Raw genomic sequence first — 13837 nt, forward strand, 5'->3', positions numbered from 1 at the left:
GTTGGGTCTCTGCGCCAGGTTTTCTCGAGGGCTCGGCAGTTCTTCTTGGAGCTCTTGAGTTCGTCGGTGAACCATGGGGCTTTCTTGCTGCCGGGTCTGCTAGACGGGGTCCTCAGGGGGGCCAGGTCGTCTGCGCAGTCGCTGATCCATTTCGTGAGGTTGGTGGCCGCTTGGCTGGGGTTCGTTGCGCTGGTGGGTGGGTTCTTGCTCAGGGAAGTCGCGAGCTGGTCGGCTGTGATCTTGTTCCAGCTTCTGCGTGCAACCTGTTGATGGATCGTGGTCCTTTTGAAGCTGAAGTGGACGCAGCTGTGGTCCGTCCAGTGGAGTCCGGTGGCGTGGCTGAAGGCGATGTCCTTGCTGGATGAGAAGACTGGGTCGAGTGTGTGTCCGGCGTAGTGGGTGGGGGTTGTCACCAGCTGCTTGAGTCCGAGGTTCGCGAGGTTGTCCAGCAGGGTGGTTGTGTTGCGGTCGTTGTTGTTCTCCAGGTGGAAGTTGAGGTCTCCGAGGAGGATGTAGTCAGCGGAGGGGAGGGCGTGTGGGCTGATTAAGTCGGCGATGTCTTCGCTGAATTGTGTGCGTGGTCCCGGGGGTCTGTAGATGAGGGTGCCTCTGAGGGTGGTCTTGGGGTTGATGTGGACCTGGAAGTGCAGGTGCTCGGCGGGTGCGAGGGTGTCGTCGGTGTTGGTCGTGATGCGGATGGTGTTCCTGTGGATGATGGCGATGCCTCCTCCGGTCTGGTTGATGCGGTCCCTTTGGATGATCTTATAGCCGTCTGGGATGGCGATGGCGATGTCGGGCGCTGAAGAGGCGTTCATCCAGGTTTCCGTGAGGAAGGCGACGTCTGGTGAAGTAGTGTCGAGCAGGTTCCAGAGCTCGATGGCGTGTCTGTGGACGGAGCGGGTGTTGAGCAGGATGCACTTTAGGTGGCTGCTGCTGTTGCTCGTCTTAGTCTTGGTAGGTGCAGGAGTAGTGCAGGTCCGGATGCAGGTGAACTTGCAGGAGTGGCAGCAGAAGGGTCCGTGGGTGCGTCTCGGGGTGGCTCGGTAGCAACCCGGGGTTCGGCCGGCGTTGAGTGCGTAGAGTTCGGTGGCGTCGTAGGTCCGGCAGGAGGGCTGGAGTCTGCGGGGGCCAGGGGTCCTTGCACTGGGCGCGGTCCAGGGGCAGACGGGCTTACCTTTGGCGCACCTTCGGCGCTCAGTCGGTGCTCTCGCTGCGCGCGTCCGCTGCGTGGTCGCTGAGGGGGCGTCATAAGAAGGGAGGGTCAGCTGGGAGGCGGGATCGTGGTAGCCAATCGTCTGGCGTGGGGGCGGGGCCGCAGGCAGGCAGCGGCGGGAAAACGGGAGCAGGCTAAGCGGGCGGCCCTGCGGCGGCTGGGGTGCTGCAATCGGCGTCGGCTCTCAGCGGCGATGTGCTCAGGCAGCAGGAGGCTCAGGAGCAGGAGAGGTGAGGAGCGTGGAGGCGAGCAGGCCAAACCCCCAGGTTGGATGGGAAAACCGATCTTGCACGCAGCAATTTTCGCTCCTGTCTCACAGAAGTCTCAAACTGAATGTCACACGGTTGTTTGAAACTGAATGCCTACGTTTGATGATGAGCTTTCCTTTAAGCCTCAGGTGGTTAGCGTCTCTATAACTTGCTTTTTTTAGGTCTCGCTAGACGAAAGCAAAAGCAAAGCTTTTGCGTCCAGCGAGACAACTAATGTAATCACTTTTGGGGGAATGTGGACAGCAGACTGTCACGAGCGTCTCCTGCCGGGGATTCTACCTCGTGAGCACGCACGTCGCCGTCCCTCGTATTCCCATGCAAAGAAAGGCACACTGAACACACACACCGCAGGCAGGAAGGCACACACACACACAGGAACGCACCTACACACATACAGAGGCTCCCTTCCCCCCTCCCCCCCCCGAACGCTGCATACATAGAAGTGCCCCCCCCCGCCGCATACATAGAAGCGCCCTCCGCCCCACCGCCTACATAGAAGGCCGCCAGCCGCCGCATACATAGAAGCCCCCCCTCCACCTCCGCCGCATACATAGAAGGACCCCTCCCACCGCCGCCGCATACATAGAAGCGGGCCCCCCTCCCCCTGGCCGCCGCCGCATACATAGAAGCGCCCCCCGCCGTATACATGCAAGTGCCGCCCCCGCCCGCCGCATACATGCAAGCGCCCCCCACTTACCGTCATTCTTGCAGCCTCCGCGGGGCTCTCCCTCGGCCCCGCGTCACCAGCACTGCTTCTCCGTGGGCGCGTGCGCGGGATTCCAAAGACTGAAGTCCCGCCCCAAGGAATTTTTTGCTTCCGCTGTCGGAGCATTGTAATTGCGGTTCAGCAGTGGTAAGTCATTAGAACGGCTATTACTTGCTCTATTCATTCCTCTGTGTTATCCCATATTTTCATTATTCCTTCACTCCTGTTTCTCGCTTTCGTTTGCTCTGCATCCCAGCCCACCACCCACACCCGTATTCATTGTATTACCCAAATGTTATTTATTAGCGTTTTGTCTGAAGGCAGAATGAACCCACATGTGTCATCAATGTTTTATTTGGAGTATGACACAGTCCATAAGCCTCTCAGTCCAAGGGACAGGCCTCGCTTATTATGCTGCGTTCAGTGTTTACTTTTCGCCATAATTCACAGTACTTTCCAGTGCCCTGCTGTTTGTTTTGTTGCGATTTGTTGTGTTTGTATAGTTGCATTATAGCAAAAATGGTAAGCCCTTGTAAAATTTTTATTACTCTAGCATAATCCTCTATAATTCCCGGATTTCACTTAACGTAAAACGTGTGGATTTTATTTCAATTTCCTGTAATATGAAATGTTGGACAAAGTGTGATTTTGTTGAGAAAACAGTTCCCTGTAGTAAATGCCCCGATAGATGGTCTCTCCTCAAATGAGATATTTCTCCCTGAATTAGCCACCTGCCAGCTTGATTTTTTTTTCCTTGCAATAAAAAATCATTACAGAGAAAAATAATTTGCACATTTACAAAAATATGTCTAATTTCACTACAAGTAACTTCAGTCAAAAATTGAAAACCTCGATCTCCAGTGCCTTGTGTGTTGCTCTACTTAAATGATGCACGACTAATGCACACTGTATAGACCACTTTTAAGTGCACCAACACAGTCTAAGCAAGTGACACGGCTACCCCACGTGCCGTCCCTGACCTCTGCGTGACCTTTTGTCCTAGACGCTGCAGTTCTGGTAGGCTGAGAGGGGCTGCACTATATTTATATCACTTGGACAGGCTCTTTAAGCTTTTCCGCAGTATTTTCGAACTTGCACTCATCGCCACACGGCTGGCGGTAGGGTCGATTAACCCCTTCGAGGCTGATGACGAGCTGGGCTCGTCATGGTGTAGCCTCCTCAAACACTGATGACGAGCCCAGCTCGTCATGAACAATGGGTTTTTAAAAAAGTCAGCATAGCAGCAGAATAAGCACAGCGCGCATGTGGTTAACGTCCTAGAGCAAGGTGCCCAGAAAGGTACTACTCATTATGTGCCCGATAGGCAGTGCTGCGCGCCACATAAAGCCCCGTAATATGCAGAGTTCATTGTATTAGCTCAGAGCCTGCACTGCATGATTGCTGGATATCTGTCCATTATTTACAAATCCACATCGGCGTGTAAAAAAACTGTTCCTCAAGAGAAAAATCCAGTGTCCGATTATGGACTCTATAGACCAGTGCCCCCTGAGTGAAATGCAGAAAATAATTTTGTTCGCAAAAGAGATGCCTACGTAAATATTCACGTTGAGTCTCTGGCACGCAAATGTTTCTACTTCGAGCCTTTTTTAACTGTTTAATAAAGAAAGTAGCAACGTCTTTTCACTCTCGTGTGTGTCAAAGTTACATGAAAGTTTGCAAAGTGTATGTTAGTTTAACTGTCTACAAGAATACATACAAAATAAACCACGCAGCTACTCGGAACTTTTTTGAATGATAATGAAAGCTGTTAAGTTCCAGAGCTTGTGATTTCATCAAGTACTACTGGGATTGGCCAAATTATCAGGGAAACAGAGATACAGATTGGAGTTCCAATTTCAAGACTTGATATTACTGGGGCTTGTGTGACTTGTTTTAAAATGTCTTTGCTGGTGAACACCTTGTTTGATTTAGTTCGTTTTAGCTGGTCTTAAAATTTATTTTATTTCAGCAGATGGTAAAGTTAGTTGTCTAATGCAAAAGTTCCACTCCGAGCAAAGGCGTAGAAGGTGTTCTTTTTCTGTATTGCTTTTTTGGAGCTGGATTACAGAAATTCCAGTAGTCTTAGTTTTTGTCACTACAAACACTAGAGCAACAATGGGATGATGCTTTTTTGTTGCTGCTAGGATTCGCCTTAGGGTGTTTGAGAATTGAGCAGATTATTCCAATTTTTAGGGAGGTGTGAATAGTGCCTTTGACAAGGGAGGAGTTTATAATGTTCTTCCATCTGATGGGTAGGGCGGGGAATCCTGATTAAACTAGAGAGAATTGGCCAAATTGATAACTGCAGTGTGTGTGTGTGTGTGCGCGCGTTTGAGTGACAGCAGTTTGTGTGAGAGCAACAGCAGTGTGCGAGACAGCAGTGTGTGTGTTCTAGGGAGAGCATGGGGTGTGAGAGACAGCAGTGCGAGAGAGACAGCAGTGTGTGTAAGAGAGACAGCAGTGTGTGAGAGACTGCAGTGTGACAGACCTTTTATTTGTGTTTTGGTATTTGAAACCTAAATAAAACACATTGTTGTTTGCAATGTCAATAGCTCTAACTCCCGTAAATACGAGACCTATTGCATTGCAAATACAATGTGTCTCGCATTGCCGAGAGATTAAGCTATTGGCATTGTAAATGACAATGCCATTTATTTATCTGTTTTCAAAACCAACACCTCAATAAAACGGTTGTCATTTACACTGCCAATAGCTCTAACTTTTGCGAAGGCGAGACCTATTGCATTGTAAATGCTTGTCATCTCTGGAGTCTCAAGACCGTCCAGCCCTTTGTTCCAGATAATGCACTATCAAATACTCCAGGCAGTGGTGAGCTCACCTCATGATTATTCTAATGTCCTGTACTTGGGTCTTGTAGGCACAGTCACCCAACAATTGCTTCTGGTTAAAATGCCGCAGGTGATTTGCTTACTCTGCTATGCAGTACTTTATTTTTTGGACATCTTAGTAGTTTGCAATAACTTTGTGAACACAACCACTTGAAGTTCTGATGACTTTGCGGCTGTTTTAAGGACCTGCATAATTTATGTCCATTTTTCATTCAGCTGCTCTTCACGCGATAGTCAACAGTGCAACCCCTTAGATTGACTGCTGTCTGCTTCTGAGATTGTAAGGAGAATCTCAGCCACCTTGTGGGTTTGTTGATCTTAAGCAAAGTGTTCAAAACGCGGTATGGTGTGCCGCTTGAGCTGCATTCAACATCTCACTTAGAAAAGCTCTTAAAACCTAGCTGGTCTGAATGACTAGCATGTCTCTTTATTTACTGATCTCTAGATCTAGTATTGTTATATGTATGTGAATATTCGCTGTGCTGTTATCACCTTTGCTTATTAACGTCGGAGACTGTCTGTCGTTCTCCCGAGGATAGATGACAAATATAAAGCGGCAGAAGACTCACCTGCCTGTTTGATCGGACACCCAAGGCCTGGTTCAGTCATTACTCAGGCTGCACAGCGCAGGTCTAAAAATCCTTCCACCCCAATCTCTTCACCTAACAAGGAAGGCAGGTGACAAGATATTATTGGAAAGAGATTCACATTTATGTCGGGGACAGCTGTCTGAGGTGATAATATCGCCAGATGTGTTAGGAAATCGCCACATATCTGGATTTCTTGCTAAAGACAAAAAAGCTGAAGCTACACACATTTTGCAGGAAGGCGAAAAGACAGTTTCTGAAATTGACTGTGCAGTGGATATTTCATCCATAGACTTCAAGCAGGATCAGCTTCCTTCGGCGCTGGGTTGGCTCAAGGCCACATCATTCCGGCCAGAAGCTGAAACTAAGATCCTTGATATGCCCTTTGACGGTGACTCTTTATTCGAGAAGCACCTCAATGACTACCTACAGGCCATAAAGGTGGACACTGCGACAGCTCCATCTAGGAATTCTCCAGTTTCGGAAGACCGCTTTTGGCAAAGCGAATGGTCCTCAGTCTTCTCTGCATGGATGTCTTCTTTCTTCTTAGATCATCGCAGATCTGAGTCCTAGATTGGCCTAGACCTGATTGGAGGGGTTCCCCCATCTTCAAGATGGCAGGACTGAAAGATGTGCTTTACCTCACCGCCCCTACCCCGTGGTGGAGTTGGTAGAGGTGGGCTCACCTCCTATTCTTCTAAGTTTTCCTGGCAGTTTTCTCACCCAAATCGGTGGCTGCCATCTGCTGATGGCAGCAAAGGCTGGGGGCTGCATTACAAAGGCAGCAGACCTCTAAAGTTTCCCCCTTCGAGCACTGGCCCATCTTGGTGGAGGAGGTGTAACGCCTCTGCCCAGGATGTGCATTGTTTCTAGTCCCCGAGAGCAGGGGCTCTCCAGCGAAGGGTCGAGAAAAGTGTCTGGTGGTGGCTGGCTGCCTACAGGTGTTGAGAGACTATACCAGGGTTAGTAGATTTTTAGGGGGCACCTCTGAGGTGCCCTCTGGGTACTTGGTACAGTAAATCTCACTCTGGCCTCAATGCAGATTTATTGAGAGGAGTAGTTTGGTACCAAACACTCCTGTGTTCAGTGGAGCCATCATGCTGCTGTGAAACTAGATGGCTTCACCGGCACTTACAATATCAAGGAATGGACTCTTATTGTAGGGGAATATCTGCTCATGCAAATATGCCCTCACCTTAGGCCTGCTATTGGGGTGACTTGCCTATACCCCCAGGCAGTGCAGGTTGGCATGTCACCCTGCCTGGGTGACATTTTGACTCACAGTTTGAGTGGTCTCTCAGGGGTGGCACAATACATGACCACTGCAGTACCTAAGCCCTGGGTACCTTAGTACCATACACTAGGGACTTAGAAGGGTACACCAGTAGCCAATTAGGAAGGTACCAAAGTACTTACCATAGTCCAATTTAGGAAGAAGCACAGTAACTGAAGTCCTGATTAGCAGGATCCCAGTCAGACCAGTCAAAAATACAGACACCAGGCAAAAAGTGGGGCTAACCATGCTAGAAGGATCCTACCTTCCTACAGTGCCCAAGGCTGCATACACTCAGGGCACACTGCTAACACCCACTTGCATTCAGTAACTAGCGAATACTATTTCTTATAGCGGTAACTTGCACCAAGGTGCCTAGGCTGCCCGAAGGTTGGTCTAGTCCTTGTGATACAGGTCCTTTGAAAAGAATAGATCTTATTTATCATTATACTTAGTCAAGGAATTATTGATTGTTTTAAACTTTTAGACAGTCAAAATCACAAGACCTGCACTTTAGGGCTGCCCTTCTACCTAAGGATTGTTGTTGCTCTGACGTCTAAGAGTTATTTAGGCCCCTCCATCTAGACCATGGCAAGCCTGGACAACTAGGAGAGGTGTTAACCTACATGCAATGCATACCATTGTTAACAGAGATTCTTTCTCCACATTTATTGTTCGTCCTAAGGGAACTTTTCCTTCTATGGTCTGGAAAATGCCAAAGAGAATCAATGAGGTTCTCACATCAATAAGGCTCGTACATCAGTCTAGCTCTGTGTTCCACCCCTTTAACGACAGGGATCTGGATCTTTCAAGTTATGGGCAATGTTCTGTTTAGCCACCAGAAGCCCGATACACAAAAACACCTGTACCGATTACAATGTTAATATGCAGCAGGAACAATTTGGGGTCTTGTGGTATCTGCCAACCCATTACTTCTCTGAGCATGGAGAGCACCTCTTACCAAAACCTGGCCACCACATCACAGCTCCAGACTCTGTGTAGAAGGCCCCCCTCCTGTCACTAGCATCTTAGAGAGAGAAATCCACCAGCCCCATCCTCCACAGTCTGCCAAGTTCGGCATGTGTGATCTAAATATTTCTGTACTATACTTCTATACTGTTAGGCAATAACAGCTGCTGTAGTGGATGCTCTTGCTCCCCTCTAGTCCTCTTCAGTCATGGCCTGAAGGTCTCTCTCCCACGTCATACTCAGGTGGGAGGGAGAGTCAGAAGAGTTGTGCACCAGCGACCTATAAGTCCGGGAGATTGTCATAGTGATCTCATTAATAATAGTTCGATCAGTTTGGCCTGTTATCTATTTAGGAGTAATAATGCCGACAGCGTATCCTCAAAGGTGAATTTCATTCATGACAACATATTTAACACAGAGATGTCCCAGTTGGGCCCCTGACCTCGTCTTTGGTATTAGGTGAGCACACAAAACTTTCCAAGGCAATCAAGTTAGATAAAACAGTATTTAAATTCTGGAAAACAGCACAGTCCTCAGCAGAGTCTTTCACTGCAATCTGTTCAGTCAAAACCATCTTCAACAAAGCAAGGACTAGAGAGGAATCAAGCAGGGAGGATAGACTTCGGAAACATCAATTAAGAGGTCAAGCTCAAATTCGAAGTCCTGATAGGTATGGCCCACCATATGTCCACCCAAATCAATGCTCGGTTAAAACCCAGGAACTGACTGGGTTTGCATTGCCATCTGTAGGTTTAGTGGAGACAATCCCCTTGAAATAGTTTCTGCAGATGAAGGTGTCTTCAATGCAAGAAAGTACTTTTCCCAAATCCGAGCATTTATACTTGTAGATTGTTCATGAAGGCATGGTTTCGGCAATGTACTCTAACTGGCCTGTCTGCAAATCTCTCACTCGGCTTAACTGGGTATGGGTAACTGGAAGTGCTAAATAGAGGTTATCTAGTTAATTTTCAAGGAATCTACATGACTGATAGATCTGCTGTGGCAGACCATACCTAGGGTCTGAAATAATAAATATGCAAAATATTTCTGCTTTCTTCTCTCCACAATACTTCATGCTTAAGTGCTATGATGGTGACATACCATTTAAAGTACCTCCACATGTTATGCAAATGTTTAAAAGACTTAGTGTGGGGCTTGAAATAGTTTCTAACAATGTTCCATATGAAAAACCCCATGGAAACGTGCGTTTCCTCTTCACCAACTCCAATATTAGAGATCGTGTTCTTGTCAGCAGACTTTAATTGAAATGAAAGAGCAACAGTTTTTTAAGTCCTCTCCATAGATTTCAGAGTACAGTAAGATAATTTGGCTGCTACATGACTAATGTGGACACACGCACCATATCCACGGTGTGCTGGAACTCACTTTGAGAGACTATTTTCTAGCAAACTTCCTACTTTCCAAAAATATTCAAATGCACACATACTCTGTATCAGAGGAGATCAATCCCCAAATGTTTCACATACAAATTCCACAGAGTTTAATTCTGAATTCCTGATGCACACAACAGTGATTACTATTAAAATACTATTAAGACATTTATAAACGTGAGAGAGAACCAGCATTCTACCTTTCCCTCTCTAACCCCTTATGGGACACAGAATCCAAACATCCTAATGTTCCTCACCACAATATTAAGATCCTGGACGTAATTACATAATTTCAGCGGTTACTCTCTCTTTAAAACACAACCGGTGTGAGCTTGTGCCAGAACCAATCCTATGTAATTTATGTTTTTGCAGAGCCTATACAAATTCATTCTCATAATTCTGTCACTAGCCTGTAGAAACCCTAAACTCTTGTGAGACAGAGTGTCTCCTAACCGAAATATGGAATGTTCAGATTGGAGCATCCCTTCAAAGCTCTACATTTCGAGTACTTAGCTGATTTTGAGGGATGAGCAATGCGGCTTTTGTTTATGGCCTAAGCCCTAAGCCTTTAAGGTCTGAGTAAACTGAAGGTAGTTCTACTCTGTGGTGTCTGAAAACCGTAGTTCTTCCCACAACTCCCTCCAAGAGCACATTTCAAAGCTTCAGTCTAGCGCTTAAGGGGTGAACTCGCTTGTCCTCCGTGTCTTCACAACCTCAGTGTGCATGCAATGGTCCCACTATAACAATGTTGCAAATTGACTTTACTTCGTTAGAGCTTATTTTTGTGGATATTGATAACCATTAAACTTGAGAAAAGTAAGACCAGTTATTTATTGAGAGGTTTTTTATAGTGCTGAAACAAGAACTTGAATGGCTTTGCATTCTGAAATACTGTCTTGTTTTGTGAAGGCGGACCCACATGTTAAATATCCTAGCATGTCCCTGTTGTATCTGCAACAACTAGAAGCGCTGAAAAGGAATTTGAGGTGTTGATATTTTGCTGTTGAAGGCATACCCTGAAATGTTAGTTATTTTGTGAAAATTTATTTTAAAGGTTTGTGATAGCATCCTGAACATTGGTCCATGCACCAACGCGTCCATGGGTGAACCAGCCTTTCTTTCTGAAGAAGTAAGTGTTGTTTTTCACTGTTTCACTGGAAATACTTAGCATTTTTCCTATCATTCTCGGGGGTGGAGGCCTGGCTTACGGAGTAAGCACAGGTTACTTACTCTGGTGATATTTACTATCATTTGTAAATGCAGAGAACCCCTCCCTTATCCAACAGAGATAGATAAGCAAGTGCCTGCGGGAAGCTAAGGTCTACACAGGGTTGCATTTTGTGTGCATGGAGAAAGGGACCCACAGCTGTGTTTTCAGATTTTAGTTGTATAAATCGCTGTACAAAAGTGCTCCAGTCCCCTCTATCTATGGTGCATTTCTGACTTTTCTTCCTTTGTCCGATGCATGTCTGTCATTTCAATTCATCTCTGGTATCTTCCTCTCCTTCCATCTTTGAGCAATTTTCCCCTTTATCCCTGATGTACCGCTCTCCCTTCCTCTCTGGCACATTGCTCTCCCTTCCTCCCTGGCTCATTGCTCTCCCTTTCTCTCTGGCGCATCGCTCTGCCTTCCTCTCTGACGCATCGCTCTCCCTTCCTCCCTGGCTCATTGCTCTCCCTTCCTCTCTGATGCATCGCTCTGCCTTCCTCTCTGACGCATCGCTCTGCCTTCCTCTCTGGCGCATCGCTCTGCCTTCCTCTCTGGCGCATCGCTCTGCCTTCCTCTCTGGCGCATCGCTCTGCCTTCCTCTCTGGCGCATCGCTCTGCCTTTCTCTCTGGCGCATCGCTCTGCCTTCCTCTCTGGCGCATCGCTCTGCCTTCCTCTCTGGCGCATCGCTCTGCCTTCCTCTCTGGCGCATCGCTCTGCCTTCCTCTCTGGCGCATCGCTCTGCCTTCCTCTCTGGCGCATCGCTCTGCCTTCCTCTCTGGCGCATCGCTCTGCCTTCCTCTCTGGCGCATCGCTCTGCCTTCCTCTCTGGCGCATCGCTCTGCCTTCCTCTCTGGCGCATCGCTCTGCCTTCCTCTCTGGCGCATCGCTCTGCCTTCCTCTCTGGCGCATCGCTCTGCCTTCCTCTCTGGCGCATCGCTCTGCCTTCCTCTCTGGCGCATCGCTCTGCCTTCCTCTCTGGCGCATCGCTCTGCCTTCCTCTCTGGCGCATCGCTCTGCCTTCCTCTCTGGCGCATCGCTCTGCCTTCCTCTCTGGCGCATCGCTCTGCCTTCCTCTCTGGCGCATCGCTCTGCCTTCCTCTCTGGCGCATCGCTCTGCCTTCCTCTCTGGCGCATCGCTCTGCCTTCCTCTCTGGCGCATCGGTCAGCCTTCCTCTCTGGCGCATCGCGCTGGCTTTCCTTTCTGGCGCACCGTTCTGCCTTCCTTTATGGCGCACCGCTCTCCCTTCCTCTGTGGCGCACCGCTCTCCCTTCCTCTGTGGCGCACCGCTCTCCCTTCCTCTGTGGCGCACCGCTCTCCCTTCCTCTGTGGCGCACCGCTCTCCCTTCCTCTCTGGCGCATCGCTCTGCCTTTCTCTGGCGCATCGCTCTCCCTTCCTCTCTGGCGCATCGCTCTGCCTTCCTCTCTGGCGCATCGCTCTGCCTTCCTCTCTGGCGCATCGCTCTGCCTTCCTCTCTGGCGCATCGTTCTGCCTTCCTCTCTGGCGCATCGCTCTGCCTTCCTCTCTGGCTCATCGCTCTGCCTTCCTCTCTGGCGCATTGCTCTGCCTTCCTCTCTGGCGCATTGCTCTGCCTTCCTCTCTGGCGCATCGCTCTGCCTTCCTCTCTGGCGCATTGCTCTGCCTTCCTCTCTGGCGCATTGCTCTGCCTTCCTCTCTGGCTCATTGCTCTGCCTTCCTCTCTGGCGCATCGCTTTGCCTTCCTCTCTGGCGCATCGCTCTGCCTTCCTCTCTGGCGCATCGCTCTGCCTTCCTCTCTGGCGCATCGCTCTGCCTTCCTCTCTGGCGCATCGCTTTGCCTTCCTCTCTGGCGTATCGCTCTGCCTTCCTCTCTGGCGCATCGCTCTGCCTTCCTCTCTGGCGCACCGCTTTGCCCTCCTTTCTGGCGCATCAGTCTGCCTTCCTTTATGGCGCACCGCTCTCCCTTCCTCTCTGGCGCACCGCTCTCCCTTCCTCTCTGGCGCACCGCTCTCCCTTCCTCTCTGGCGCACCGCTCTCCCTTCCTCTCTGGCGCACCGCTCTCCCTTCCTCTCTGGCGCACCGCTCTCCCTTCCTCTCTGGCGCACCGCTCTCCCTTCCTCTCTGGCGCATCGCTCAACCTTCCTCTCTGGCGCATCGCTCTCCCTTCCTCTCTGGCGCATCGCTCTAGCTTCTTTTCCCCCCTCCTTCCCATACATTTTTCCTTTCGCTCTCTCAGCCATTTACTGGTACTTTTCTCTACCTTACTCCGTGGTGGTCTAATAATCATCACATTTTCCTTCTGCAGTTTCAGGACAGCATTGAGCCTGATTTGGAAATAGTTGTTTGTTCTGGCTTCGGGAAGAACGGTGCGCTGTCTGTGCTGCAGGTAAGGACTCGCCATCTTCTTGTTATCCCCGGTGAGGTTGCTTTTAGCGCACACCTCACATCTTGCTGCCACTGCATCTTATTCAGATAGGCATGATTGAGAGGGCGTATCCAATTATTTACCCCAGGAAGGTTTCTCCTTGTGTGTTCTTGTGACATCGGAACCCAGGTTTGATGTTGCCTACAAAAATAAGCAACAGGGAAGCGCATGCAGCGAGTTTGTATGGGGGTAAAGGCTCTTGGGGAAAAACTCAGGCCTGCCCAAAAACATACAGCAGCATGTTGGTACAGGTTCACAAAACCGTGCCGAGGGTGCTTGTCTCAACAGTTCGCCACCTAACCACCTTAAGAGCCTTCCAGCTGCCCATAAAGAATGGTGAGGTGTTGGGTACTGTTTGTACTACCCTCTTGAAGAGACTCGGGTTAAGCCTGTCACAGATTTTTTTACTTCCAAACGGAGACAGGGTTGGGTGAGGGAGACTGACATACACTGTGGGTTAGTGGTAATTTTTTCAGTCTAGTGGAGCTCAAGAACGAGGGTCCCAGGGGGAATTCTTTGGCTTGGGGTAACATGTCCTGATGCTGTTAGTTACATAATGAAAACAGTGATGTTGGGGCAGAGGTACAGTTGCTGAAGAGCATGGACTTGACACTTATCAAAGGCCTGTGTCAGCTCGGTATCTGTCTCAGTTCTGGTACCAGTTCTTCAGCGTCAGCCAAGGTAAACGAGAGAGGCTTCAGAGACCATTGCAGCTACTTGTAGACAGCTTGATATAAAGCATCTGTGCCATTATCCTACCTTCAGTCTTAGTGTGCAGTCAGCTGAGCCATAGTCCCTGCCGTGTCCTGCGTGTGCTATGTAGTCAGCGGAGTAGGTCGCACCTGGCATCTGTGTATGCTGCGTGGATTGAGCAATAATCCCAGCTAGGATCCGTATATGGAGAGTAGACAACTAACCCACAGTCCCACCTGGAATCTATGTGTGCAGTGTGGACAGCTGAGGCAC

At 49.1% G+C, this 13837-nt stretch overlaps 1 protein-coding gene across 2 annotated transcripts in view; it reads left to right on the plus strand.

The window, feature by feature from the left end:
• Positions 1-13837, plus strand: part of CPSF1 (cleavage and polyadenylation specific factor 1) — a 324374-nt gene that overhangs the window by 78172 nt on the left and 232365 nt on the right. For both annotated transcript variants that reach the window (XM_086966520.1, XM_086966519.1), the window contains exons 15-16: positions 10312-10386; positions 12752-12832. In XM_086966520.1, coding sequence (XP_086822646.1) covers positions 10312-10386; positions 12752-12832 — 156 coding nt within the window. The remainder of the gene's footprint in view (positions 1-10311; positions 10387-12751; positions 12833-13837) is intronic.

The sequence above is a fragment of the Lissotriton vulgaris genome, chromosome 4_1 (assembly GCF_964263255.1).
Source record: "Lissotriton vulgaris chromosome 4_1, aLisVul1.2, whole genome shotgun sequence".
Taxonomy (NCBI): Eukaryota; Metazoa; Chordata; class Amphibia; order Caudata; family Salamandridae; genus Lissotriton; species Lissotriton vulgaris.